Genomic DNA, 27,970 nt, shown 5'->3' with positions numbered 1-27,970 from the left:
ACAGAGAAAAATCTTGCAACTGTGGATGTAAATCAAATTTTATTGTCACACATGGTATTTTTACAAGCACAGCATGCAGTAAAATTCAAGCCGCCTTAGCATAGCCAGCAGGTCCTGGTGCCTTGCTCAAGAATACTATGGCAGAGCTCAGGGGGCAAACTGGTATCTCTCTGCCAATTTAGCAAGGCCCTGTGGACTGAGCTACTGCCTTTAGATGACGGATCCAGTATATGTGTGTAATACCTGACTTCCACTCAGGGTGCCTTGTGGTTACCTAGATGTGGTGCATCTCTGCAGTAGAGGTGTAAATCAAACCTCATTCCACTCTTTATATTCTCTGTCCTACTCTCTTACTGTTTATATTATAAGCAACATTCATTACAGTTTTTCCAAAGTCAATATAATAAGCAATGAGCATTTCTTAATAGTAAGTCAACAAAAGCAATGCAATTTCAATTATTCAGAGTAAATGACATTAGTTCAGCAATAATCTTCATTCTCCAGTGAAGGTTGGGTTCAATACAGTGGTATTGGCAGAATGGAACAGTGGGTTGTCAGCCTGGCAACACAAAAATATTATAATTAGTTTATTTTCATTTTCAATGTTATTTTGATATTGTCTTCGAATGAGATGTAACAAGAAAATCAAAATATCCCATAATAACTTATGCTCAACATAATGTGTTCATCTCTCCAATGTAGAAATATTTCTCCAATTGAAATCCCAAATTGGCCTCAGAGCGATTTACAGTGCGTACACATGCGACATCATCTGTCCCGAAACCCTTCCAGGAGAAACTCCCCCAAAAATGAAAAAAACCCTTAACAGGGAGAAAAAAGGAAGAAACCTTAGGGAGAAGGGCAGAGGAGTGGCTATATCTCACATTCAGAAGAGACAACAGAGCCGTGTGCAAAAAAAGGCTGGCAGTTAAAGGGCTAGAAATAGGCTAGGTTAGTTGTAGCCTTCTTATATAGCTACTGTCTATGGTTGTAGTAGCAGATAAGGTACTGGTTCATTCATTATAATGTCTGAGAAAAGTATCTCAGACTTATTGAGAGCGGCTGCCAACCGCCTCGATGGGATGGAAACCACCACCACCACCACCACCTACGACCAAACACCACCTAGAGCTGCCGAAGTTGGAACCGCAAGCCCTAGTATTTCCAAAAAACCCTCAATATGTGTTAAAATAGTATCTACAGATAACCCATGTTGATCGATTTGATCTGCTAATGCTAGCATGCTATCTCGGAGCCCACCGATGTCTTCCATTATGTCAACACTCTCGCGTCCCTTAGCCAGCCTTTTTTTGCACACGGCTCTGTTGTCTGTTCTGAATGTGAGATAGCCACGCCCCCTGATTTGCATATAAGAACGTCAAATAAAGTGGCATTATGAAATAAAAGATCCATTATGAAATAAAAGTCTCTTGAAATAAATAAAAGTGCCATTATGAAATAAAAGTACCATGAAATAAATAAATGTGTACTTATGAAATAAAAGTACCATGAAATAATTCAATTTATTTAATATTTATTGCCTCATTTATTGCCTCATTTATTTATTTCACAATGTATTTCAAATTTATATTTCATGTATTGTGATTGAAACGGCATTCCATAAATATCAGCTTGTATTTTAGTAATAGCAGAGTATCAAATAAGGGTGGTCGAAGTTTGGAACTAGTCTTGTCTTTCATTAAAGGGTTAGGACTTCTAGTATTTCAACTGGTATTATTACATGGATGGTACATCAGAATGTCCTTGTTATCCCCAATTTACACCTTGAGGATGTGTACTGTCTGTGATCTGTCTGAAGTTGAATGGTCATGAAAGTATTTGTTTCCTTTTAAATCTAATCTGAAAACGACCAAATGTAGTCTGGTGATAGATTTGGAAGGAAATTGGCTCATGTATGGTACTTTGAGAGGCTTTTACTTTGGGATGGTACATCAGAATGTCCTGGTTATCACCAACTTACACCCTGGGGATGTGTACTCTCTGCTTGAAGTGGAATTACTGTGTACCTTTTATTTATCACCTGAAATTGACCAAAAGTCGTCTTGTGAAAGATTTTGAAGGAAACCATACAGCTCATTTATGGTATTTTGAGAGGCTTTAATTTTGGAATGGTACATCAGAATATCCTGGTTATCCCCAAGTCAAACCATGGTGATGTGTATTATCAATCTAAAAGGAATTCATCATGTACCTATTGATAGTTTCCTTTTTTAAATTTAATCTGGAATTGACCAGAAGTAGTCTCCTGATTTTTAAGGAAATTGGCTCGTGTGGTATTCTGAGAGTCTTTCATTTTTGAACAGTACATCAGAAGGTCCTGGTTAAATTTAAAAGGCATAAAAGGCCCAAGACTGTGATAATGTCAAAGATAAAGTTTGCAAAGCGGCATCCCTGGGAGGTGTTTATATCTGAGCTTCCAGCTTCTATTACTGCTGATTTCTTCTCTTTTTCAACTGTTGTCCAGAAGATCAGTGTGTCTTGAAATTTGATTAGTTGTGCTTCCCTAGTATATCTATTTATTTGTATGGCAAAAGAAAGAAAAATAAACTTACAGGCTGTGTATTCTTTTAAACATGAAGGATATTGGCTAAAACGGTCCCATATGACAGCACATTGTGTGGAAAGAATATGTGAAAAGGTTTTACTTTGATTAAGTAAAGCAGGAGAATATAGATCTTAGTGGAGGCCTCCACAGTCGCGGCAGAGGAGTGATGTATATTTTCCCCATAACTCAGCGAAGTGAGAAGAGAAAACGTGTAAAGCAAGGGGAACAATATGATAATTTAAATAATATTTTTTTTTTTGTAAAAAGGTAAGGAGCATTTATGATTAAAAATAAATAATTTTTTGTTTGTTTCCCCATAACTTTGCAAAGGTTTGTCTGAGATAAAAATTACGGATATTGCCATAATCAAGGTGGAATGTGCTTGCTGTTAGGTGTTGTGTGGTTGCTTTTTTAGAATTTTAGCCAATGGGTCCACAAATGTAGTCCATTTTGGGATAAATTTGCATAATGTGCTATATAACTCGTGTAATTATTGTTGGAGTTGTATTTGGAGCATGTTGAAAATTATTGGTTGGCTTTGTAAACCAGCCCTTGAGCTTTCTATGGGTGTGTGGCATTATAATATTTGTTCATGATGAGTGCCTCCATTCTGATCAGACATCTAAAAGTTTGAAACCGTGTACCCAAATTTGTGTCTGTGGGGCTAAAGAGACTTACCTTTGCCCACTTGGATTTCTTCTGCTCATTTTCAAATTTTCTGAGCTCCTTCAGGTCCTTCATGTAGATAAGTAGCTTTATCAGCATCAGCAGCAAGATGCCAATAAGAGCCACAGAAGCAATGGAGCCACCGATGATAGCTGTGACGCTTGGTGGAGCTGGACAGTCTGGAGGAAGAGGAATAAAAACAGAACATTGTACTCTTTTCAAAATGCTTGGCTGTAAAAAATTAACCGATGAGGGGCAATGGGCCTCCTCAAAAAACAATGAGTTGCCTTGCAATTTAGTTTGAATAATTTGTTTTTATTCTCCAGCCTGACATCTAGCACCATCCTCAGGTCCACATTATTCTGTGACCTATACTTCCAAACAGCCTCAGCTGTATTTTGTGTTGAATGTACAAAGTGGGGTTGAGAGGTTCAGACCATAAACTCAGAATCACAATGTATACTGAAGTAATAAATCAATAAAATAAAGTAGGTCCATTTTCTCTTAGACTTCCATACTTCGTATTGTCTCTGATGGTCAGTAGAGATAATACAGGTCTAACACTTCAGCAATAGGCTTCACTCTTCAAAACCAGAGGTTGCTGCAAATAACCAGTAAATGTTAGCATGAATGAGCATAATATACGTCATAGCTGCTCAAATAGTTTTAAGCTCAAACAAGTCTTAGTCCCTTTTTTTCCAAATAGTAAAACCATAGAAAACTGCATTGAAAAAAAGGTTCATACAGTAAATGTAAGCAAATAACAGCTCTGAAGACTTTTGTGAATTTCATCAACAGCTTACCTCTCTGTTTCACAATTTCAGCCTTGTAGTTATCCTCTCCGACCAACTGATCCAGATTAAATGTGATCCAGCAGCCACCCGAGTCCTTTTGATGGCACTTCTTGCTTTGTATGGTGAACTGATCCACCATAACATGATAAATGCTCTTGCTGCAAGCCGCACTGCAGTTTTTTTTAAAGGGACCTGAGTCAAAGCCTAAGCATTCAATGCAGTTCCTGAAAACAAGGTTAATAGCAATAGTTAAGACAGCTCAGTGGTGAAGTATCTTTGTTGATGAATAAGTCATTTTTGTAATTTGGTGAGTCAAACCTTCAAAAATAATGGGACAGTAAGAGTTAAGTAGAAGTTTAGATTCCTTACAGTTTGGTCTGGCAAGGGTCAGTGCAGCCAAGGCATGTCTGGCATCGGGGATGCTGGTATCCTTCCTTACACTCACAGCGGTTACACTTGCAGGTCCCTCTGCCATAGCACACAGTGTTGTTGGGGGTACGACAGCCCTCCTCAGACACTCTACACTGACAGGCTGAGCCCTCGTGGCTTTCAAAGCATTCACATTTGCCACATTTGCAGTTACCATTCCCTAAAAGTTGTGAGGAGCATAAATCAGAGTAAGAGTGGTGTAATTGCATTAAACCATATGATTGTGTTGAAACATAGCATGCATACCCCTCTTATTGGTGAATGTAAACAACCTCAGCAATGAATGACAAGAATACAGGTTTGAAAAAACAGACAACAAAGACAGACAAACAAATAGTTTGTTATCCATTTTATTAAACAAATTAACATTTTATAAAACAAATTAACATTTATAAAACACATTTACATTTATAAAACAAATTTACATCTTAGAAAACACATTTTCGAAAACAAATTAACAAGACGCTAAACACTTTTACCAATCTCGAAACAAATTAACAAAGGACAGAATCTTCACGGAAGACGAATGTACCATATACCGGAAGTGACGGAAGTGTTGAGCGCGGCGTTTTCATTGGTTGTGGAGTTTATGGCGACAAAGACGTTCATTGGAGGGATGTTTTGCCCGTTTTGTGGCAAACACATGAACAGCTTAACGCGGTTTTGCGTTACGTGTGGTCGGTGTTTGGAGTTTTTAAAGGACGCGGACCAGACGGAAACACCAAACATACTGCATCATTGCGTTCAATATTTTAACAAGGGTCACTCGTACGCTGTAACCGTGGACATGATGTCAAGTCTATACGGTGTAAAACATCTGCTTGAGGACTCTTAAAAGTAAACTGAACGAAGCCCGGTTGTACCGCAGAAAGGATTAATCCTCGCCAAACGCCGGTGTTACGTGCCTACTGGTTTTTGAACCTACTGGTTTGGCTACGCGTGCGTGTTTGTTTTCCCCCGACAGCGGCACATGTTGAACACAATGATGCAGTTTGTCTGGTGTTTCCGTCTGGTCCGCGTCCCTTTCCGTGAAGAATCTGTCCTTTGTTAATTTGTTTCGGGATTGGTAAGTGTTTAGCGTCTTGTTAATTTGTTTTCGAAAATGTAAATGTGTTTTCGAAAATGTAAACGTGTTTTCTAAGATGTAAATGTGTTTTCTAAGATGTAAATTTGTTTTATAAATGTTAATTTGTTTTATACATGTTAATTTGTTTCATAAAATGTTAATTTGTTTCATAAAATGTTAATTTGTTTTATAAAATGTTAATTTGTTTTCAACAATTTAAATGTGTTTTCTAAAATGTTAATTTGTTTTCCAAAATGTTAATTTGTTTTCCAAAATGTTAATTTGTTTTCGAGCTTTGTAAAAGTGTTTCATTCTTTGTAATGTTGCTTTGCACTTCAGGGCCACCGTACTCCTGCCTCATCCTTGTCGGTACGTTCCCTATCTACCTGCTCCTGGATTTTGACCTCCTGCCTGTTTTCCTGGATACGAATAGCCTACTCCCTTTGTATCGTTGTTGATTAAATCTGCGCTGCCTCCTGTGAGGCGTTACGTAGAGATGCTCATTAAGCATTGTCATATAAGTCCAACATGATTCGCCAATTACCACCAAACCCCAATCTATGCCATATTATCTACAAACTTATTGTGTCCTGATAAATCAAGTTTACAATGCAAGGGTCCTTGGATGCCATGGGCAGACCAGTCTATTGTAAAGCCAAATGCAGTTTACTAATGCTTCAACTGTTTATTGTCCATATTTAATATAACGGACATAAAATACATTTTTAAACCTCTTTCCTTGGGCTATTCATTAATTCAAATGTTGCCCCCATACCTCTCACAGCCTCCACTTATTTTTTATAAGAATCATCTAAACTGAGGGGAAGGACTCTTATATGGATTTTATAATTAACGATGCAACAGATTATCAGCTTACAAACAGTTTATCTTTGCACTGTACAATGTCTCTCTTACAGAATATCTTGGTTCCTTAAATGTTTTTGTATGTTATGTGTTTTTTTTTCAAAATATTGCAGCATCCTTGTGGCCTTGGGATGCCCAAACAAGACCCACAAAAAAAGCTCTTCCCTCATCTTCTGTCTCTAACAATAATAATAATAAATAGCATTACTGCATTTAAACCCATATGTTAGGTCTTGAGAATACAGAAAGGGTTTTGTATCTGCACAAGTTAAACTTCAAAGGAAAAAGTTTGATTTTTGTCTGTAATACTTTACAATGTAGATCATTTAAAATTGACTTAAACTCTACCTCCACACAGTTTATTCTGGAACTTCTCACAGTGTTCATCGTCGCACTGGCAGAAGTCACCATAGTAACTTCTTCCACCCTCTGTGGTGTGGCACTCGCACCTGCCACAGACACAGTCTCCTCTACCCTCGCACTCAGTGCCATTCTGCCTCTGACAGGATGCTCGTAAGGTACGCTCGTCTCTGCGGCCAATGGAGCACTCACAGAACTGACCGATGGAGCCTTCACTGCAGCTGTATAAGGACAAGTAAGAAAGGTTGATGAAACCTAAAATTGGCATGGAAAAATGTATATTGTAACAAAAACGTGTTAGAGAGAATTCATTTCACCAGCAGTCTTTCCTATATGATGATTCAAAAGTAGTGTATTGGAGACTTTTTATTTATCCAATCACTTCAAACCAATAGGATTCTAACAGCAGTATTCTATTAAGTTAAAATATTTCTTGTCAATTTCAAGTTACATATTCATTAAATAAAATATAAAACCAAAGGAACTTCCAGGGCATTCAATGTACGTGGGCATGTTTAATATTGAGCAAATGATTTCCATATTCTCTTATTATATATTTAATTTTCTAATAGTTTCCAATTTCCAAATCGTTAATTTCCCAAGAGGTCAGTGTCAATGGGTCCTTTTTAGAATTTACATGCCATAAACACATTAGGGTTGAATCATATTGAAGAGAGCGGTGGTGGCCATGTTTGAAAAAAATGCCCCAAAAACCCTTCTAAATTGACCCAATGTGCAATACAAATGCAGTGCACTTTCAAGGCGACCTACCACTTATAGGGGCACTTACATTTAGAGCACAAGGTATGTATTGCCCTACATGACACAAAATAAGTTTGCCTCTATAGGTGAGACAATGCACTTTCATTAGAATAAGATGATGAGATATATGAGTAACCATTAATCACTTGCTTTGACATTTCCCTTATTCGTTAAAGTTCTATAATAATTGAGTTTAAGTTGAAAACCACTGTGGCCAACTAAGAAAACTGTCCTACCTGTGCATCAGAGGAATTACAACATCTAGCTTTTTGCCTAACAGTTTGCAGATGAGAAAAACATGGCTAATTTTACATATTTGAACAAAACCCTTAAAATCCGGAGCATGCATACTCACTGACACAGTCGTTGCGTAAAGAATATATAGCTTACCTGCATATACCACAGCTGACGTTTCCCTTTTCATTGCAATGTGGATGTTTATTGAGTCCTGGGTCAACACACTGACACTCACAATTTGTAGATATGGTCACAGTCAATGTATCTTTAATGCCCTGTGGTCGAATAGTAAACGACTTGTCCTCCATGCATGAGTATGCTGTCACTGTGACATTAAAAGAAATCTGGAGAGGGAAGTCATTTGTTGAGGAGTCCGAAATGCAATGCAGTCAGTGCAATACACTTCAAATATAAATATTATAACCTCTATTTAGAAAATATAAAAAATTACTTAAAATGACATTCACATTCTTGATCCCCGAAGGCACGTGTGTCAAACTCAAGGCCCAAACCTGAAATGAGTTTGACACCCCTGCCCTAAGGTATGCATTTTAGTGCATTGTAACAGTCCAAATGAATCCCATTCCCTGAATGGGTATTAGGCACTTTCATTGAACATTTGACATTGAAGATGCTAATATCACATGATGGATCAACAGTGTCAGAAGATTTTAGAGTCTCCACCCTTGACACTACTGAGCTTTTTTACTTCATCAAAGATCTGTTACAAACTATAGAACACAACTATAGATTTGGAAGAAGAAATATCAATTTCTTCCCCACTTTGGATGCATGGGTATGGAGTTTGAGTGCCATTACTGTTACAAAATGTACAATGTACCATTACTGTTACAAAATGTACAATGTGTTGTTAAGACGTGGAAGTTGGAAAAGATCATTAGTTATGGACCCAAAGGAGACTGGATACAAAAAGATCAGAGGGACAGTGATATGTCAACAAAGACAACAATGAAGAAGAAACTGTGCTTAACCCCATAGCAGTTTGATCAATGCCAAATGAACAAAAAGTTCATGGTGCACTAGGCAGATTCAAAGGTCTTGAAACAAGCTATGAAATTAATCAAGAACTATACAGTTGTGGTCAAAAGTTTACATACACTTGTAAAGAACATAATGTCATGGCTCTCTTGAGTTTCCCGTTATTTCTAGTTTGATTTTTCTCTGATAGAGTGATTGGAACAGATACTTCTTTGTCACAAAAAACATTCATGAAGTTTGGTTCTCTTATGACCATGACCCAGAGTTCAGACTTCTCTGCGCTTCATTCCGAGCAGTCACTCAGCGTAATTAACTCTATAGAAACTGTTTCTGCCCCACGGACACCGTTATTTAAGTTAAAGGTAAACAACCGAGGAGTTATATTTAATAACTTAATCAAACTTAAATGTAACAATACAACTGTGCAACAAACTAGGAGAATTAAAGGGGGACTTTTGAATATTAGATCTCTGTGCTCTAAAGCTGTTTTAGTAAATGAACTAATAGAGATGAGCGAGTACAGCATTATCTGTATCTGTATCTGTTGAACCATGTGAATTATCTGTATCCGTATCTGTACTCGGACTGGGCGGGGCCTAACCCGAAAATGGGCGGGGCCTAACCCGGAAGTAGGAAGGATTTACCCCGTAAATTGTCAGGTTAAGCCTTTCTGCGGTTAAAACAGCATTCCTTCTTAATTCTTATCACTGATGATCATGAGAGAGAGAGGGGAAGTGTGTGTGTGGCTTAATTTGTAATATTAATATTTAGTTATTCAACACAACTAGTCAACGTCAGACACTGAGTGCGTGAAGAGAGCCAGCAGACGGTAAAAAAAACTGATGAGAGAGAGAGAGAGAGAGGGAGAGAGAGACAGAGAGAGAGAGACAGAGAGAGAGAGAGAGGGAGAGGGTGAGAGAGAGAGAGAGGTCAGTGCGTGAAGTAAAAAAAAAAACTGGTTAGAGCCGACTGAAAAAACTCCGACAGGCAGAGACGCAACGCGAGTCGCATTCTTAAGCACCACGTCTTAACAAGCCCCACGTTTACCTGAACTCTACTAGTTAAGAACAACAAAACGAAGTAAAAAAAAATAAAGGCGAAGAAATCGTTTAAATTTATCGGGAAAGACCCGCGAACCTGCTGACCGAGGAAGGGAGAGAGGAGTTCTGTGTGTGAGTGAGCCGAGCGGGACACAGCAACACAAACAGTATGTGTGTAGGGGAGGGGCGCTGTGACTACCAGCCAATCACAGAACACAGATACAGACAGCTTCCCAATGAGGACTTTAATTCAATCCGAGCACAGATATTGACTCGTATTACTCGTATAATACTCGTACTCGGCAAAAGTGCTTTATCCGTACCGGATACTCGTTTCAGCCGAGTATCCGGCTCATCTCTATGAACTAATATCTGACAACCATGTTGATATTTTCTGTCTTACTGAAACATGGCAATCGGATGGGGAGTACTTTAGCTTAAACGAAGCGACTCCTCCAAGTCATGTTAAAACTCATATCCCCCGAGGCACAGGCCGAGGGGGTGGAGTGGCAGCTATTTATGACTCCTGCCTTTTAATAAACCTTAAACCTAAACTGGATTATAACTCATTTGAAAGTCTGACTTTCAGTCTTTCACAACCAACCTGGAAAATAATCCAGCCGGTTCTCTTTGTAATAGTGTACAGGCCCCCAGTTCCTTATTCTGAATTTTTATGTGAATTTTCACAGTTCTTAACGAGTTTGGTCCTTAAAACGGACAAGGTAATTATTGTGGGTGACTTTAACATTCATGTGGATGTCGATAACGACAGCCTTGGTACTTCATTTCTTTCTTTGCTGGAATAAATTGGTTTCTGTCAGACTGTAAATAAACCAACTCATTGTTTTAACCACACGCCCGACTTGGTTCTTGTATATGGTATTGTGATAGAACACTTAACAATCTTTCCACAGAACCCTCTCCTGTCGGACCATTGTCTGATAACCTTCGAATTTCTACTGCCAGAATCTCCTCCTCCTGCCAAGGGTTTCTACAGTCGATGTTAATCGGATACCGCTGTAGCCTCATTTAAAGAAGCCATTCCCTCTGCTCCAAGTTCAGTGTCCTGTCTCAAGATATCAGAAGACTCCTGTGAAAACTTCAGTTCGTCACAAATCGACCATCTTGTCGATACTGCCAAAGGCTCTTTGAGAATGGCACTGGACGTTATTGCTCCCCTCAAAAGAAGAATGGCAACAAGAAGGAAGTCCGCTCCTTGGTATAACTCTTAAACCCAGAACTTAAAGAAAACTGTGCGGAAACCTGAGCGGTTATGGCGTTCCACCAAATCAGAAGGATCTAGGCTAACTTGGCAAGACAGCGTTAAAACATATAAGAAGGCTCTCCGTAACGCAAGAGCATCTTATTTCTCATCATTAATCGAGAAAAATAAAACAACTCCAGGTTTCTCTTCAGCACTGTAGCCAGAATGACAGAGAGTCACAGCGCTGTCGAGCCGTGTATTCCTGTGGACCTCAGTAGTAACGACTTGAACTTCTTCAATAATAATAAGATTCTGACTATCAAAGAGAAAATTGATGGTCTCCTGCCCCCAAACGGAGCCGACCCGTCCTCGGATGTAGGATCTTTGGATGCAGCCGTGGGCCCTGATACCTACTTGAATGGTTTCGCTTCCATCAACCTTGATCAACTGACTTCTACAATTTTGAAATCCAACTCTTCCACTTGTCTGCTGGATCCGATTCCAACTAAGCTGCTTAAGGAAGTTTTTCCGTTAATTAGCATATCCCTACTGGATATTATAAATCTGTCTTTGTTGACAGGACATGCACCACAGTCCTTCAAGGTAGCTGTAATTAAACCTCTTAAGAAACCTACTCTAGCTCCAGAGGTGTTGGCTAACTACAGACCCATCTCTAATCTTCCCTTCCTCGCTAAGATCCTTGAGAAATCTGTCACAAATCAATTATGTGACTTTCTACAAAACAATGCTTTGTTCGAGGATTTCCAGTCAGGATTTCGAGTGCATCATAGCACAGAAACGGCACTAGTGAAAATTACAAATGATCTTCTACTTGCATCGGACCAAGGACATGTCTCTTTTCTTGTACTGCTGGACCTCAGTGCTGCATTTGACACCATCGATCACCGTATCCTGCTGCAGAGACTGGAAAACTTGATTGGCATCAAAGTAACTGCACTCAGCTGGTTTAAATCTTATCTATCGGATCGATCCCAGTTTGTGTTTGTGAACGGTGAATCATCATGGAGTTCCACAAGGTTCTGTGCTTGGACCGATTCTATTTACCCTGTACATGCTTCCTTTGGGCGACATTATCAGAAAACACCGCATGAACTTCCATTGTTATGCAGACGATACTCAACTGTATCTATCGATTAAGCCAGAAGACACCAACCAACTTGTTAGACTTCAGGATTGTCTTGGAGACATCAAAACTTGGATGACCTGCAACTTCCTGATGTTAAACTCGGAAAAAACGGAAGTTATCATGATAGGCCCAGAGCGCCTTCGAAGTCACCTGTCACGTGATACAGTCTCTATGGATGGAATTGCTCTGGTATCCAACAGCACCGTCAGAAATCTTGGAGTTCTCTTCGACCAGGATATGTCCTTCAACTCTCATATAAAGAAGACTTCAAGGACTGCCTTTTTTCATCTACGTAATATATCGAAAATCAGGAACTTCCTGTCTCAAAGTGATGCAGAAAAACTAGTTCATGCATTTGTTACTTCTAGACTGGATTACTGTAATTCTTTGTTATCAGGCTGCTCTTGTAAATCGCTTAAACCTCTCCAGCTGATTCAGAATGCTGCAGCACTTACAAGAAGTAAGAAATGGGATCATATAACTCCTGTATTAACTTCTCTGCACTGGCTTCATGTTCAATCAAGAATAGAATTTAAGGTACTTCTCCTCACCTACAAGGCACTTGCTGGTGAGGCACCGTCTTATCTTAAAGAGCTTGTTACACCGTATTCCCCTACAAGGCATCTGCGCTCCGTAGATGCTGGGCTACTTGTGGTTCCTAGAGTTTTAAAAAGTAGAATGGGGGCCAGAGCCAGTTATCAAGCTCCTCTTTTGTGGAACCAGCTTCCACTTTCAGTCCGGGGGGCAGACTCGGTCAGTTCATTTAAGATGAAGCTTAAAATGTTCCTCTTTGATATTGCTTATAGTTAGGGCTGGCTCAGGTTAGCCTGGACCAGCCCTTAGTTAAGCTGCTCTAGGCTTAGACTGCCGGGGGACTTCTTAGGACACACCGAGCCCCTCTCTCACTCTCCCTCTCTCCTCTCACTCTTGCTATTTGCAATTACTTGTATCATTTCTGTTAGAGAAATTGAATGTATTGTACATCTTTTACATTGTTGATTCTGTACACATGACATCCATTGCAGTCTGTCCATCCCGGGAGAGGGATCCCTCCTCTGACGTTCTCCCTAAGGTTTCTTCTCTTTTTTCCCCATTGAAGGGTTTTTATATATTTTGGGGGAGTTTTTCCTGTGCCGATGTGACGGTTTCGGGACAGAGGATGTTGCATGTGTACGGACTGTAAAGCCCTCTGAGGCAAATTTGTAATTTGCGATTTTGGGCTATACAAAATAAAATGAATTGAATTGAATTGACTATATTATGGGTTAACAGAAAAATTGACAAAATCTGCTGGGTCAAAGAACAAAAATCGAGCTGTTAGGCCACAATGCCCAGTAATATCTTGGGAGGAGAAAAGGTGAGGTCTTTAACCCCAAGAACACCATGCCAACCGTCAGCACTGTGGTGGTAGAATCATGTTGTGGGGCTGTTTTGCTGCCAATGGAACTGGTGCTTTACATAGAGTAAATAGGATAATGAAGAAGGAGGATTACCTTCAAATTCAAGATAACCTAAAATCATCAGCCCGAAGGTCGGGTCTTGGGCGCATTTGGGTGCTCCAACAGGACAATGACCCCAAACACACATCAAAAGTGGTAATATGATGGCTAAATCAGGCTGGAATTAGGGTTTTAGAATGGCCTTCCCAAAGTCCTGACTTAAATCCCATTTAGAACATGTGGACAATGAGGTTTCCTAACTTCAAACCGTTTATTAAATGCCAGACCAGAGAAAAGAACACGCTGGATCACTGCTACACTACAGTAAGTTGGGCTTTTCACGCCGTTCCTCGTGCTGCGCTGGGACACTCCAACCACATCATGGTCCACCTGATTCCTGCATACAGGCAGAAACTAAAGCTCTGCAAACCTGTGGTGAAGGAATCCAAGAAGTTGACCAGCGAGGCGCTAGAGGATCTTCGAGCGTGTTTTGACTGCACAGACTGGGATGTTTACAGGACTGCTTCGGAAAATCTGGACGACTTCACAGAGGCTGTAACTTCCTACAACGGCTTCTGTGAGGACAGCTATGTACCATCATGCACCAGGGTGAGTTATAACAACGAAAAACCCTAGTCACAGCGGAACTCAGAAAACTACGACTGCAGAAGGATCAGGCATTTAGCAGTGGGGACAAAGACTTGTACACAGAGTCAAAACACAGATTTAGCAAGGCGGTGAGAGAAGCTAAACGACTGTACTCTGAGAAACTTCAACTACTAGCTGAAGAAATTTAACTTGCCAAAGACGATGATGGTGCACTTCTACACGGCCATCATCGACTCCATCCTCTGCAACTCCATCATCGTGTGGTACGCTGCAGCCACAGCCAAGGACATGGGCAGGCTGCAGCGTGTCATCGGCTCTGCAGAGAGGGTGATTGGCTGCAATCTTCCGTCTCTCCAGGACTTGTTCGCTTCCAGGACTTTGAAGTGGGCTAGAAAGACTGTAGCTGACCCCTCTCACCCCGGACATAAACAATTTGTGCCCCTTCCATCCGGCAGGAAGCTGAGGTCCATCAGGACTAAGACCTTCCGCCACACTAACTTCGGGAAGTTTCTTCCCATCGGCAGTCAGGCTCATTAACCGAGCCCGGGTCCCCCCCTGACTGACTCTCACTCCATGTACATACACTTTTTGTCACTTTCACTGGTCACTTTCTGTTAGCTGGTGCACTTTATCTTTATTTTTAATTGTATCTTTATTTCTTAACTTACTAACCCATAGCTTTCGCTTTAGCTTACTAACCCACAGTGTTGGGAAAGTTCACTTTCTACATGAACTAGTTCAAAGTTCAGTTCACAAATTTTAAAATGAACTACTTCAGTTCATCAAACTTCAAAATATTTGAACTAAGTTCACAGTTCCAACTAGTTCAGTTCTTTTTTTCCATATGTTGCTGCAAGCTATTATTTTTCAAAATGATTGCCACAGCCCATATAGAACCACAGACAGCAATTATTTTATCATTTTTAACACTGAAGCTATGTATCAGATTTAATCTTCATATCCAATTTTGAATCCTTATCCAACCAGGGATTACATTAGCATTGAGGGAACACCATTTCCCCATTGTTGCTTTAATGTCGCTGTCCATTCACTCCACACTAGCAGCAGCTGCAGCGTTCACCCCTACAGTACGTTCTCAAACACATGCTGCTTGAATGGTCTTGTTTAAATAAGGAATAAAACCATGACAGTTATCATTAAGGTGCCAATGTTTGCAAAGAAAGGTCAGATTCCTCCCATCCTCACTGACCTTGTCAGTAACTTCATAAAACTCATTTAAATTATTATACGCCGCCTCTTTGCTACACGCAGCTGTCGCCTCCATGCATTTCTTTTTTTTGATGGCGCATGCGCAGTGCGACACTGGTGGCTGGTGTTGCCAGATTGGGTGTTTTTTCTATAGAAATCTGGCACCCTATTGAACGATGTTAACCTGAAAGATCGTGCCGTTCATAGACACCAGAATGAACGAGTTCACAGTAACGTTCAACGGGCATTAATAGAGTACGTTCAGTTCACGTTCGCCCCAAAATATGAACGAGTTCATGAACTATCGTTAAATGGACGCGTTCAGGCACAACACTGCTAACCCATAGCATATATTTTATATAATAAAATATAATATATTATATATCTTATTCCTGCACTACGTTGTCTGTATTATTGTACTGTCTGCTATCATGCACCAACCACCAAGTCAAATTCCATGTATGTCTAACATATTATGGCAATAAACGATTCCTGATTCATGATTACATTCTTTACAAGTGTATGTAAACTTTTGACCAAAACTGTATGCACTTGATTTATGAACATCCCAATGAGAACTACACTTAAAAGTACAAAAATAACTGACCTCCTGCCCCACTTGTACATTGTCACAAACCCCTTCACTCTCCCCTGTTGGTCCTGGATGTTCGCACTTGGGTGTGTAGATAACTCGAACATTATCAGGCAGATTATCATGGGTCAGTGTTACTTTGGAGGACAACCTCTGAGTGTTGTGAGAGACAAATAAAAAAAAACACTTGTAAAAGATAATTGACTTGTTACAATGAATAGTTACACATACACAAAGGAAAAAGGATTGCGACATGTTTCAGTAGCAAACAAACAACTTACATTGTAGGCGCTCTCAATCAGTTGAACCACATTTTTGGAATCCGATGACAGAACTCCCACCGCTGATTTTGGGATCCTTTGAGAAAGTTGCTGGGATGAAATACAAGGTCAAATGAGAAATTCATTGGAGTAAAAACACAGTGTGTTGTTTTGAATGAATAAATCCATGTACAGAAATAAAATATTGATTTACCGTGTACACAGTTTCCACATTTGTGGTCACTGCAAATATTGGCTGAATATTGCTTTTCTCCAACTGCACGGCTAGTTGTCCAACAGATGGGTAGTCCTAAACACAACATTAGAGAAATCTAGAAAATGTTGTTCACATAATGTCCATGGAAAACTTATTATATGCTAACATTTCAATAAAAAGTAAAGTGCACCTCTGTGTTTTCTACAAAATCCTACATTTTGATTCAGCAAACTGGTCAAAATTGAAGTTGTCACTGCAGACACACCCGGCATGGATCTGCACCTTTCTAGTTAATCGTTACAATGACCACAATGTGACCCTTTGATTCTGTTATTTTATTGCATACAGACCATCTCAATGCTGTTAGTGTAGAGGTTGTTTTCCATGTGGCAGTGTTCATCATTTGGTTCCAGTATGCCAGCTAATTTTCCATCTCCGGCCATGTGGAATCCAGCATCAGTAGTCAGCACAATAAGCCGAGTGCTGCTGTTCCTCCAACCTATTTTGTCCTAAACAACAACATGTCTTTAGAAGGCACTTAAACAACAACTTGACCAAATTCCACACATTTTGAGTTGACGTTTTATCACATTTTAGTTTGTTTATGTTTGTGTTTAGTTTTTGGCTTTTAGTTCAATACATTTGTTATGGGTTGCGTGATTATTGTAAAGCACTTGGTAACAGTATTTTGAAAGGTGCTACATTATAAATGATATAATTATTTATATTATTATCATAAGGCAATGCATGTAAATCAATTCATAGGCGCAGACTAAATACATGACATTTTCAATAATTAATGAATAATTAAAATGAATCAGTGTGATTCATGGAGGAATGACAATAATATTACTTTTACTTAGTACGTTTTTTTTTTTTAGAAAACTATTATATTATTATTAGCGCTGTGAACATTAAACGCATTAATCTATGCGATTGATGTGGACGAATAAATGCAATATAATATTTTAAGGTAGTTATCGTACGTTTGTTTACTTCCGACCCCGGAAACGAAACGGACGCTAGCTGCAGTCAGGTAACATTACATCAAGATTGATAGAGCCTTTTGCATCAGAAGTAAAACAAACAGAGGCGCGACATACAGCGGAGAACTGTGCAGAGGACTTACTCCACGTGTCTAACAGAAGGGGATGAGTGTGAAACGGACCACTTAAAGCACTGCAATGTTAAGCTCGCTGCTAAGATAGTTGTTATGCTACTTCCATCTCAACATTTAACGTTGCCCTGCGCGGCACATAGTCTGCAGTGGACCACTACTGTGTCCCTAGAAGACGCTGGTATGAAAACATCCTGACTAAATGTGGGGAGATAATTGGCACTTCAAACACAGCCGTTAAATTATGGCGAGTTGAGAGCAAAGTGCACAAGGACAGCAGGAGGAGTGACAGTGGCACATGGAGTAGCGTGGTGCACTGGTAGCCGCAAGTTTGGTGGTTCGAATCACGGCTGCTCCATGTGCCATGTGGAAGTGTGCCTGAGCTAGACACCCAACCCCGTTTGATGGACCCATACATCTTTCTTTCCACCCTGTGTGGGCTTCTACAGACTTTAAACTTCCTTATTCCTGATAACGTGGGTAAAGTAGGGAATAACATCCATATATTTATGTTGTCGCCACGGAATGAACAAAATAAATAATGACCAAATGAGATCGAAATACCTCAGATGGAACAGATGGTCTCCTTCCAAACAGATGGAAGGAGACCATCATTTTCAGATGGTCTCCTTCCATCTGATTAATCTGATTATGATTGAGGGCCTCACTATAGCCTAACGGTTCCAGTGTAAATTTGATCAAAAGGAAAATATTCTGATGTTTGACCAAAAGACTGTTGCAACTGTGGCTCTATGGCCTTCAAGCTAAATCCTGTGGAAAGACATCATCTTAGTGATATTTGAAAATATTTCACTGTGCCAAATGGGCACAAATGGAATGTTTTGATTGTACAGTTTATGATTTGAAAACAAAAACCCATACAGGATTTGTTTGGTTAAGTAGTTACCCCACATAATGCAGCCTGCATCATGGCATCAAGACTGCCTTCTGGAGAGTCCAAGTTTCCAGAAATGAACTGCTCAGTCACTTTACTTTTGAACTCTTCTTCCGTCGATGTCATACTTAACACATGTCTGTAGCCAAAAGCAGCTTGGCATTGCTGGTAATTCTCATCACATGGCTTCAGCAGTTTCTCCTTGTTGGTGTTAGTATAAGGAAGGACGGTCTTATCAACAAAGGCACCAAAACCTGTAGATATAGAAATAGCTATTATTTTTTTTTAAAGGCAGCACAGGTTAGCAAACATTCCAGATCATTGAGAAAAATTAAGAAATGAATAACGTAATAAATAATATATAAGGCAGTACATTATAACATACGCTGTCATTTTGTGTAAATAGTAAATTTAACCTGAAATTTAATAGAAAATGGGATTCCAACGAAACACAAACTGTTAAGTAAAATCGTTCAATATACAACAAGCTGCAATTCTAGCTGGTATTTGTGTCGTATGTGTCCGGAGATCCTTGTGAGGTCTATTTTTGCTGGAGCAGTTTGAGTCCATGGTCCATAATTCACTTGTGAATGTATGTGATGTATGTATAAATGATTTATAATACTGTGGTTTTCCTTAACATATTTTCTCTGTTTCTGATGTAAAATGATGGTGTCTCAAAAAAAGTTGAGACCAGCATTCACCACCTAGCCAAAACCATTTTAATATGCTTTGAACTCATACGAAGAAAGCTTTAAACCACTAGATTTGGATAATAGATGGATGGATTAATAGCAAAAACAAAAAAACTAAATATGATTTTAAAACCACTGGATGATGAAACATTTGTGATTGAGCACTCTGCGTCCAGATCTTTTTTATTGAAACCACCTTTTTCCTACCCTCACTAACTTGGTAAACAAAGTCTTTTATTCCTTGTGTTGTGTTGACTCTAAAAGTATACTACATTAAGCAATGTAGGTTTAAGTGTCTTGCATCTATATGTACTAGCGGTACTGGGGATCAAACCAATGATCCTCTGATGGAAGGACATCCTTGCTTGCCAAGTTGCTCAATTATCATTGTTCCATCTAATCAAGAAACAATTTCTGTCTGCTAAATATAATATAACCCGAGGCATTACCCGTGGGGGACAAAGCCTCATAATCCCTGGTAATTCTACCACATACTTTGAATAAAAAGGCATTCTTAAAAAACTAATACAATAATGTTGTACACGATTAGAACATTAGAAATAGCCTGGGCTACAATGCTAACTAAGCTGTTTAAACATTCTCAAAACACAACTCAATTCAAAAATTAAAAGCGGGAGGAACAAATCTTTCTGGTCATAGTGGGCATCAGACAGCTCCACATTTTTTATTCTGACTGGCTAACAGAGGGATCTATCTCAATTCGATTTGCTCTGACAATTCAATTGAGGGGTTGTGCTTTCAAATCAAGCCTGGATTGGCTGAGATATCAAAAAAAATATCTATATAAATATGCAAATGCTAATTTAGAAAATGTAAATTTTTGCTGTGTCATCATTAACATATATACTGATTTTTACAAATCTGAACACTATAACAAATGTTCGCTTTTATCATCAATTCAATTCCAGATAGACCTTGCCGAGATATAGCATTTTCAGTATGTGCATGCATTTTTCAGAGCAGAGCAGCAACTCGTTGACAGTTTTCAAAATTAGATTATTTTACCTATTTTAGCATATTTAGTGATTTTTTTCAGGGCTGCAAAAAGATCTTTTCCGAGTTCTTTGACATTTTCCAAGTCATCTTTCATTGAGTAAGACAGGTCCATCAGATAGTAGAGATCCACTGGATAACCTTCAACTCTTTTGAAAGAAACACTGAATGTGGTAGGAAGACCTATAAAAATAGAAAAAGAAAATTAAAACAGAAATATTACCATACCAATTTGTGCATTTTTAGAGTTTGGGCTAGTTATTTTAATATTAATAGAGATTTGTATTTGCCCAGCCCAGTCTTCACAGGTCCAGATAAGGGCCCTGGACGTAGGTAATTACTCTGGGTATGCTCCAAACCAAACAGTTGAGAATAAACTAATTTCACTAACCAGGTCGCAGTCTCAGACTAATCTTCTGTGGACTCAGCTGGACAGGCTCCTGTTCGTTGAATGAGTTGGACAGAGACTCTCTCTTGTGAATTTTTAGATTGTTCTGGGGGGAAATGATTTCTTCCTTCTTGCAGCCTCTCCCGATCAGTTGAGCTTGGGTGTCACATCGTACTGCTTCCTGCTCGCCCGGTTTGGTAAAATTCTGTACAAATGGAGTACAGCCCCACACATTAAAGACAACATTATTATTTATACGTGAATTGTACTTAATTCAGTAATCTTTGTGTACAATAGTATTGTTACTTATATGGCTTTAGAAATCAGCTTTGAACTTAATTTTACATGAGATTCATTTGAAAAAGCTGCTGCATAATATCCCTTCACAATTAAAAGCTCCCAAAGGAAGATCTGACCACAAATCGGCGCACCTGTTGCTTGTGTATATACCTCTTCTGTGTGTATATACCTCGTCTGCACTGCCCTTTGGATTCAAGTTTATATATGTATGTGTATATATACAGGTGAAACTCGAAAAATTAGAATATTGTGCAAAAGCTCATTACTTTCTGTAATTCAACTTAAAAGGTGAAACTAATATATAGACTTTTTGCTGAATACTGAAGACTACCTTGCTACGCTATATACTGCAGGCAAAATTATATTGACATATTTTGAAGGTGGGATAATTGCCTTGGGATGTTTTTCATGATTTAAAATTATGAACTAAATCCGCATGGGTAAACCTGTGACTCTCTATAGCTCAATGTGTAGAACAGTGTTGGCTTTATGATGTTTTGACCCACGGTTCGAATCCCGATCGTTCCAATCCTTTTTTAAATACATTTTCTTGAATACATGTTTTCATACGTGGTTGTGATGTAGTGCTCACTTATACAATTGTTAATGCTGCAATGGATTTGTGATGCGTTTTGTAGATTTTCAGCAATATGTTTGTGAATGTGCTGCTGTTAGCTGGCAGGTTGTTTGGCTTCATACACATACAGCAAGAAACTCTCCTAATCATTAAGTTACACTGGGTATCTAAGTTAGTTAACGCAACTTTTGATATAGGAACACCAACTCCAAATATTTTACTATAATAATCAATTATTATGGAGATATAAACATAATTGAAGCACTTACAGGATTTTCATGAGGGATTTCACTTTTTGTGAGGCTTCGTTTTTGCCGCGTTCAACAAAAAACTCATCAAATTCATCGCACATTTTAAAATTCATTAATCTTGATTAATGGCGATCAGTTGTTACAATGTTGTTTTTAATGAATATTTGTAATGTAATGATCATCTTGCAGGCAGAATTCCACCTGGTGGAACATGTTGAACCAGCGACTCTTTCAGGAATCAGGAATCACAAAACGTTTATTGCCATAATATGTTAGACATACTTGGAAATTGTCTTGGCGGTTAGTGCGTTTCTGCTGTCCTCGTGCACTTTGCTCTCAACCGGCAATCATTGGCTAATGGCTAATTTAAGTGCAAACAATCTCCCCACATTCCCACAGTAATTCCTCTGCACAGTTCTCAGCTGCATGTCGCGCATCTATTTGCTTTACTTCTAATGCAAAAAGAACTATCCATCTTGATGTAACTTACTGCATCTAGAGGCCATTTTGTTTCCCCTGTCAACTCCCGGTTTTGCGTTTATGTTGACATAAACGCAATATAGGTTGGGACTTTAGGTTGAACCAAGTGATTACAGGTGGAGTTTTGACTTAAACCTGGCATACAGCAGTACACTGCCTAGCCAGCAAATTACATTTTAATAAGAATAAAACACTGGTTTGGTTTGAAGAAACTGATATTGAAACTGATATTGATGAGGAAGAGAGCTGTCCTTTTTCCCCAGGGTCGTGGCGAGTTAATCCCGTTGATCAAGCCTGCAATGAAGCAGGTTCAAGTTTTTGGATGTGTTACTATGGCGATTTTGCTAAACCCCCCCTCAACAGCTGTAAACCTAGGCTGCATACTGGGTTACATGGACGCTCGCTCTCACCAGCTGTTTGCACCACACACAGTATGGTCCGGATCTGATACAGTCACCACATGAGTTAACCACAGATTTTAAGCAGACTTCCTCTTGTTGACACCGTCCTGCGAAGCAAAACACAAATTCTATGTCCTTTGAGAATGCACAAAATGTGTTTTTTTGTATTGGGTAAATACTTAATTAATGTTATTAATTGAATCATTAATCAGGGTTCCAATTTGACAGTTACTTTTTGAAATAACTTTTTGAAATTATTTTGTTTACTGTCATTACTTTTGATCCTTAATTCCAACCCTTTTCAAACTACATCGTTTTTGTATCCTGTTAACAGCAAAATATAAAATATATACATATAAAGGATACAAATCTTTGCTAGTACAAGTGACCCCTCTGGACTCATGCATGACTTTATGGTCATGTATGTATTTAAATATAGACCATGTAGAAGTAGAAGGGCCTTAAAGATTTTCAAATAGATAATAGTGAACTGTTCCAAACTTACCTTTCACTCCCATTTGCAGGAGAATAAAAAACAGGAACCAATCCATTTCCTGATTAAAAATGAAAACAAATAAATACATGATTTTATCTGAGAGCAACATTGAAAATACATTTTTTAATCAATTAAGGTGGTCTGTAGCTTTGACTGTACGGTACTCCACTTTTCTAACCTTTTGACCCCTCAAAGCACTTTAACGCTACATGTCATCATTGCCCAAGGGCACATTGACTGTTGAAACTGTGTGAGCAGTCCTATTAGAACATAAACCTTGTAATCCTCCCGTATCGTTTACATTAGCCATCTGTGTGTTTACAAGGACACTAAACCAAACTGAGTAGACTTGGTTTGGTTAGTAGATTAAATTTTAAAAATTGCCTGTAAGTGGCAGAATGGAGCAAAGAATGTAGACCGTTATCTAGTCCTGCCCCCATCCTGAGAGTTTGCACTGTTTTCCGAACAAACTGTCTTTTTCTTGTTTTTGACATTTTAGATTTAGTCAAATAAACAAACTCTAAACATACATTTACTTACAACTTAAAGTACAAACAATAAAATGTAGGCATAATAATCTCATTGAAAATACATTTTTTAATCAATTAAGGTGGTCTGTAGCTTTGACTGTACGGTACTCCACTTTTCTAACCTTTTGACCCCTCAAAGCACTTTAACGCTACATGTCATCATTGCCCAAGGGCACATTGACTGTTGAAACTGTGTGAGCAGTCCTATTAGAACATAAACCTTGTAATCCTCCCGTATCGTTTACATTAGCCATCTGTGTGTTTACAAGGACACTAAACCAAACTGAGTAGACTTGGTTTGGTTAGTAGATTAAATTTTAAAAATTGCCTGTAAGTGGCAGAATGGAGCAAAGAATGTAGACCGTTATCTAGTCCTGCCCCCATCCTGAGAGTTTGCACTGTTTTCCGAACAAACTGTCTTTTTCTTGTTTTTGACATTTTAGATTTAGTCAAATAAACAAACTCTAAACATACATTTACTTACAACTTAAAGTACAAACAATAAATGTAGGCATAATAATCTCAAGCTATTGCAATTGATTTATTATATCTGTATTCAGGTAAGTGAAGTTAGCAGTGTAAAGTGGCCAAAAAGGGCATGGTTTTGCCGCTAGCCTTGGTTTTACTGTGAAACGGTTATGTAACTTTTCTCTTCACTCTTTAATAATCGTTCCTATTTCTGACAACTGCACAGGAGGTTTCATGTGAACTAATCTTGTATGTAGGCCTACTAATCAGGTTGTATGTTAAAAAAAATGAAAAAAGGTCACTAAATGTCATGTGTACCTAAATTATAAAAATACTAAATCTCTACTTGCTGTTTTGCAGAGTTGGTTGTGAATTGAAAGCGTGGATATTGTGTTGTATTAAACGTCCTTTTTACAGATCAGTCCAACAACTCGTTTCCTGTAAAACAAAGGCTTGGGTTGCACTCCGTGTCACCACTGTCCACACCATTTAAGGTAAAAAGGGAACCAAGTGTCAGTACATTTCCGCTTTGTGACACAAAAGAAGGCGTAATACATGTATCTTGTATGTGTGGTCATTTTTATCTTATGCGAATTCTATTTCTGCTTTCATTGGTTAAAATGACTACTTAAAGCTGCACAACCCAAGCTCAAATGACCCATTTCTTGTAACATTACAAAACATTTTTTTAGTCCAATAGAACACAGCAAATTAATTTCTGCGTTACAAATAAGCATAGCTTTGAATTGACAGATCTGTGTCAAAGTTCCGTTACTGTGTTACATTGTACACTCTTCTTACAAGAAATTATCTGCAGACCGATACCACCTGTAATAAAGCTTTAGCGTAATGGAATAGTTCAAGATTTACACGCATAAACTGTTTGATTTTGTTTTGAGACATGCTTTATTGGAACTATTTCTAAAACAATTGATCAAAAGAATTATGCAAACTTGCTGTACCACAGCAAACCTGACTATCGGCCTTCAACAATCTGTTTAAGATAGAAACAGGCATGCTAAAGCTGCACACAACTGAAAAATACTTTATTGGAACCATAAACTCGCCCTGAATTTAGACACTTTGATATTTAAATAAAATGTTTGACTTTGTGTTGGCTCTCCTCTCAGGACTGGCAAAGAGTTAGCGATTCAGAAATCAAGCTATAAGACATTTTGAGGTTTTACTCAAATGTCTGTGGAAGTAGTTGATTCACTTCACTTCCTCAAAGAAGAGCAGAATGGAGCAAACAATGCGGACCATCATCTCGTCTTTCACCCATCATAAGAGTTTGTACTGGTTTAAGAGAAACAAATAGCTATTTCTTGTTTTTGCCAAGTTTACATTTAATCAAATAAAAAACCTCTAAAGTTACATTTAGTTACAACTTTGTAAATAAATTAAACTACAAAATGGAGGCGTTAAAAATAACAAGCTTTAAAAATAGCAACATTTTCATTTGATTTATTTTCTTTGTATACCTGGGCAGTGGAGTAGAGCAGTGCCAAGTTGCCAAAAGGGTGCTGTTTTGCTGGTAGCTTTGGTTTTATTGTGAAAAGGTTACATAACTTTGTCTCTTTACTCATTAATAATCGTTTCTATTAGCAAGCGGGTCAACGGATCAGCGTAAGTACTTTAACTTGAAACACTAATTTTAATGAAATGGTACGAAAACGTGTTTATAATGAGTCAATGGTTCATTGTTGTTTTTATTTATTTACCAACTACATTGTAGGTGTGTTTTTAAATAGAAGCCAACACTGCACAGGAGGTTTCATACATTGAAAGTGTGAATACTGTGTTATGTCAAACATCCTTGTGTCCACCCATTTTAACAGATCAGTCCATCAACTTGTCTGTGAAACAAAGGCATGGATTGCACTCTGTGTCACCACTGTCCACACCATTTAAGGTAAAAAGGGAACCAAGTGTTTTGTTATCACTACATTTCCCCTTTGCAACACTAAAGAATGCATGACGTTTGTATCTTGTATGTGTGGTAATTTTTTTTATCTTTTGTGAATTCTATTTCTGCATTAATTGGTTAAAATGACTAGTTAACACAGCATCCACACTTTCAATAAGTTTTATGTCAAACAACCTTGAAAAACGATGTGTCCACCCATTTTAACAGATCAGTCCAACAACTTGCTGTCTAAAACAAAGGCTTGGGTTGCACTCTGTCACCACTGTCCACACCATTTAAGGTAAAAGGGAACCAAGAGTTTTGTCATCAGTACATTTCCCCTTTGCAACCAAAAGAATGCATAATATTTGTATCTTGTATGTGTGGAAATTGTTTGTCTTTTGTGAATTCTATTTCTACTTTCATTGGTTAAAATGACTAGTTAAAACTTACTGCAGTGCACGACCCATTACAAAATATTATGTTGTCCAATAGAAAACAGCAAATTAACTTTTGCCTCAGAAATAAGCGTAGCTTTGAATCAACACATGAACACAATAAATTATCTGCAGACCAATACCAACTGTAAAAAAGCTTAAGCGTAATGGAATAATTCAAAATTCACACATATAAACTATTTAGGACCTGATGCGAAGCAGCTGAACCGCAGCGAGCCGTCATCAGGATAATGCACCCTTGCTTAAGATAGAAACAGACATTCTGAAGCTGCACAAAGATGAAACAGACTTCATAGGGAAACGTTTTAACCTAAATGAAAAGTTCTACTTTACCTGTTCTGAGAGAAGAGCCAACACAAAGACTTGAAGATTCAGAAATGAAGTTGAAATACTTTTGGGGTTTTAATCAAATATATGTGGGAGTAGTTGGTTCACTGAATTTCCTTAAACAAGAAGCTTGTTCTTCTTGTGTATTACATTACATTTTTTATTTGCCTTAGTATGAAACATCACATTTTTCATGGAGGTATGTGAAAGAAAGAAATGAAAGAGAATTATATGGATCAAACAAACCTTGTCATAAAAGCAAACTTACCAGTGACAGGAAGACGTGGGTGGTTGACAGTTGTGTTGAACACTTCCTGGATGCAGTGACTATACCCTCATGACAGGAAGTATGAAGCCAACCAAAAACGTCTTTCACAACCATGGGGAGGGGTGTGTCAGCAACACGTCATGATTTATAAATAAATTGCACATTAAATTATCAGCAAGAACGACCCAATGCCTAAACATAAACAAAGCCAAGAATGCAGTGAAGAGATCATCACTATATCAGCTAATGAAACTTAAATGCATGAATGTTGTGTTTATACAGGAAAAAACACAGCAACGCCTCAAATGCGACAGACTGGAAAAGTTAATGGGGGGTGAGGTGGTGCTCAGTCACAGGACCACAACCAGTCGGGGGGGTTCCAAAAAGCTTTGCACTACAATCTCTGGAGTTGGAGCAGGTAGTGGAGGGCAGACTGCTAGTTGTGAGGGCAACGTTTACCTTTTTGTTTGTGAATGTCTGTGCTCCTGTTTAAGGACCAGTTTTGAAAAAAGTTTTACCAGTTTTTACACACACAGTAACAGGAAGACGTGGGTGGTTGAAAGTCGGGTTGAACCCTTTCTGCATGGAGTGACTACACCCACATGTTAGGCATCATTTTATGCAGTGTGAATATTGAAATGTCTTTTTTTTTACGAGGAGACTGCACTGAAAACCATCTTTTAGACAGGAACTAGATGGAGCCTCACAGTCCATCACAGTGGGCTCTGAAGTACCTGTGATGGTGGCGCATGGAGTAGTGTGATGCACTGGGAGCTGCTAGGTTGGTGGTTTGAATCCTAGTCACTCCGTGCGGGCTGTGGATAGCTGGCACTCACTGACAGACAATCAAATTGTAGGTTTTTGCAGAAGACCGTGGTTTGATTCCCATATGGGGAGAAATCTTTATTTATTAGGGTCCTCGCTACGACTAGTCTGTTC

The 27,970-nt window shown here is 38.7% G+C and overlaps 1 protein-coding gene across 3 annotated transcripts; it reads right to left on the bottom strand.

Annotated features, from left to right (window-relative positions):
• Window positions 1–22: 22 nt before the first annotated feature.
• On the bottom strand, window positions 23–27,095 carry itgb2 (integrin, beta 2). Of its 3 annotated transcripts, none has more exons than XM_037457560.2 (16): window positions 27,032–27,095; window positions 23,084–23,132; window positions 22,588–22,685; window positions 20,573–20,774; window positions 20,194–20,364; window positions 18,485–18,726; window positions 16,811–16,969; window positions 16,458–16,553; window positions 16,265–16,354; window positions 15,999–16,136; window positions 7,898–8,088; window positions 6,734–6,966; window positions 4,396–4,615; window positions 4,036–4,250; window positions 3,245–3,411; window positions 23–559 (listed from the first exon to the last, which is right to left on the bottom strand). In XM_037457560.2, the coding sequence occupies exons 2-16, from the start codon at window positions 23,127–23,129 to the stop codon at window positions 494–496; spliced, it is 2,334 nt and encodes a 777-aa protein (XP_037313457.2). In that variant the 5' UTR covers window positions 23,130–23,132; window positions 27,032–27,095; the 3' UTR covers window positions 23–493. The 3 variants fall into 3 exon arrangements, with proteins under 3 accessions (XP_037313457.2, XP_062420783.1, XP_037313458.2); XM_062564799.1 differs by lacking the exon at window positions 27,032–27,095 and adding an exon at window positions 26,770–26,791; XM_037457561.2 differs by lacking the exon at window positions 27,032–27,095 and adding an exon at window positions 24,423–24,524.
• Between the last annotated feature and the right edge of the window lie 875 nt (window positions 27,096–27,970).

This window comes from Pungitius pungitius, chromosome 10 (assembly GCF_949316345.1).
Source record: "Pungitius pungitius chromosome 10, fPunPun2.1, whole genome shotgun sequence".
Taxonomy (NCBI): Eukaryota; Metazoa; Chordata; class Actinopteri; order Perciformes; family Gasterosteidae; genus Pungitius; species Pungitius pungitius.
This window is presented reverse-complemented; position numbering and strand designations above follow the sequence as displayed.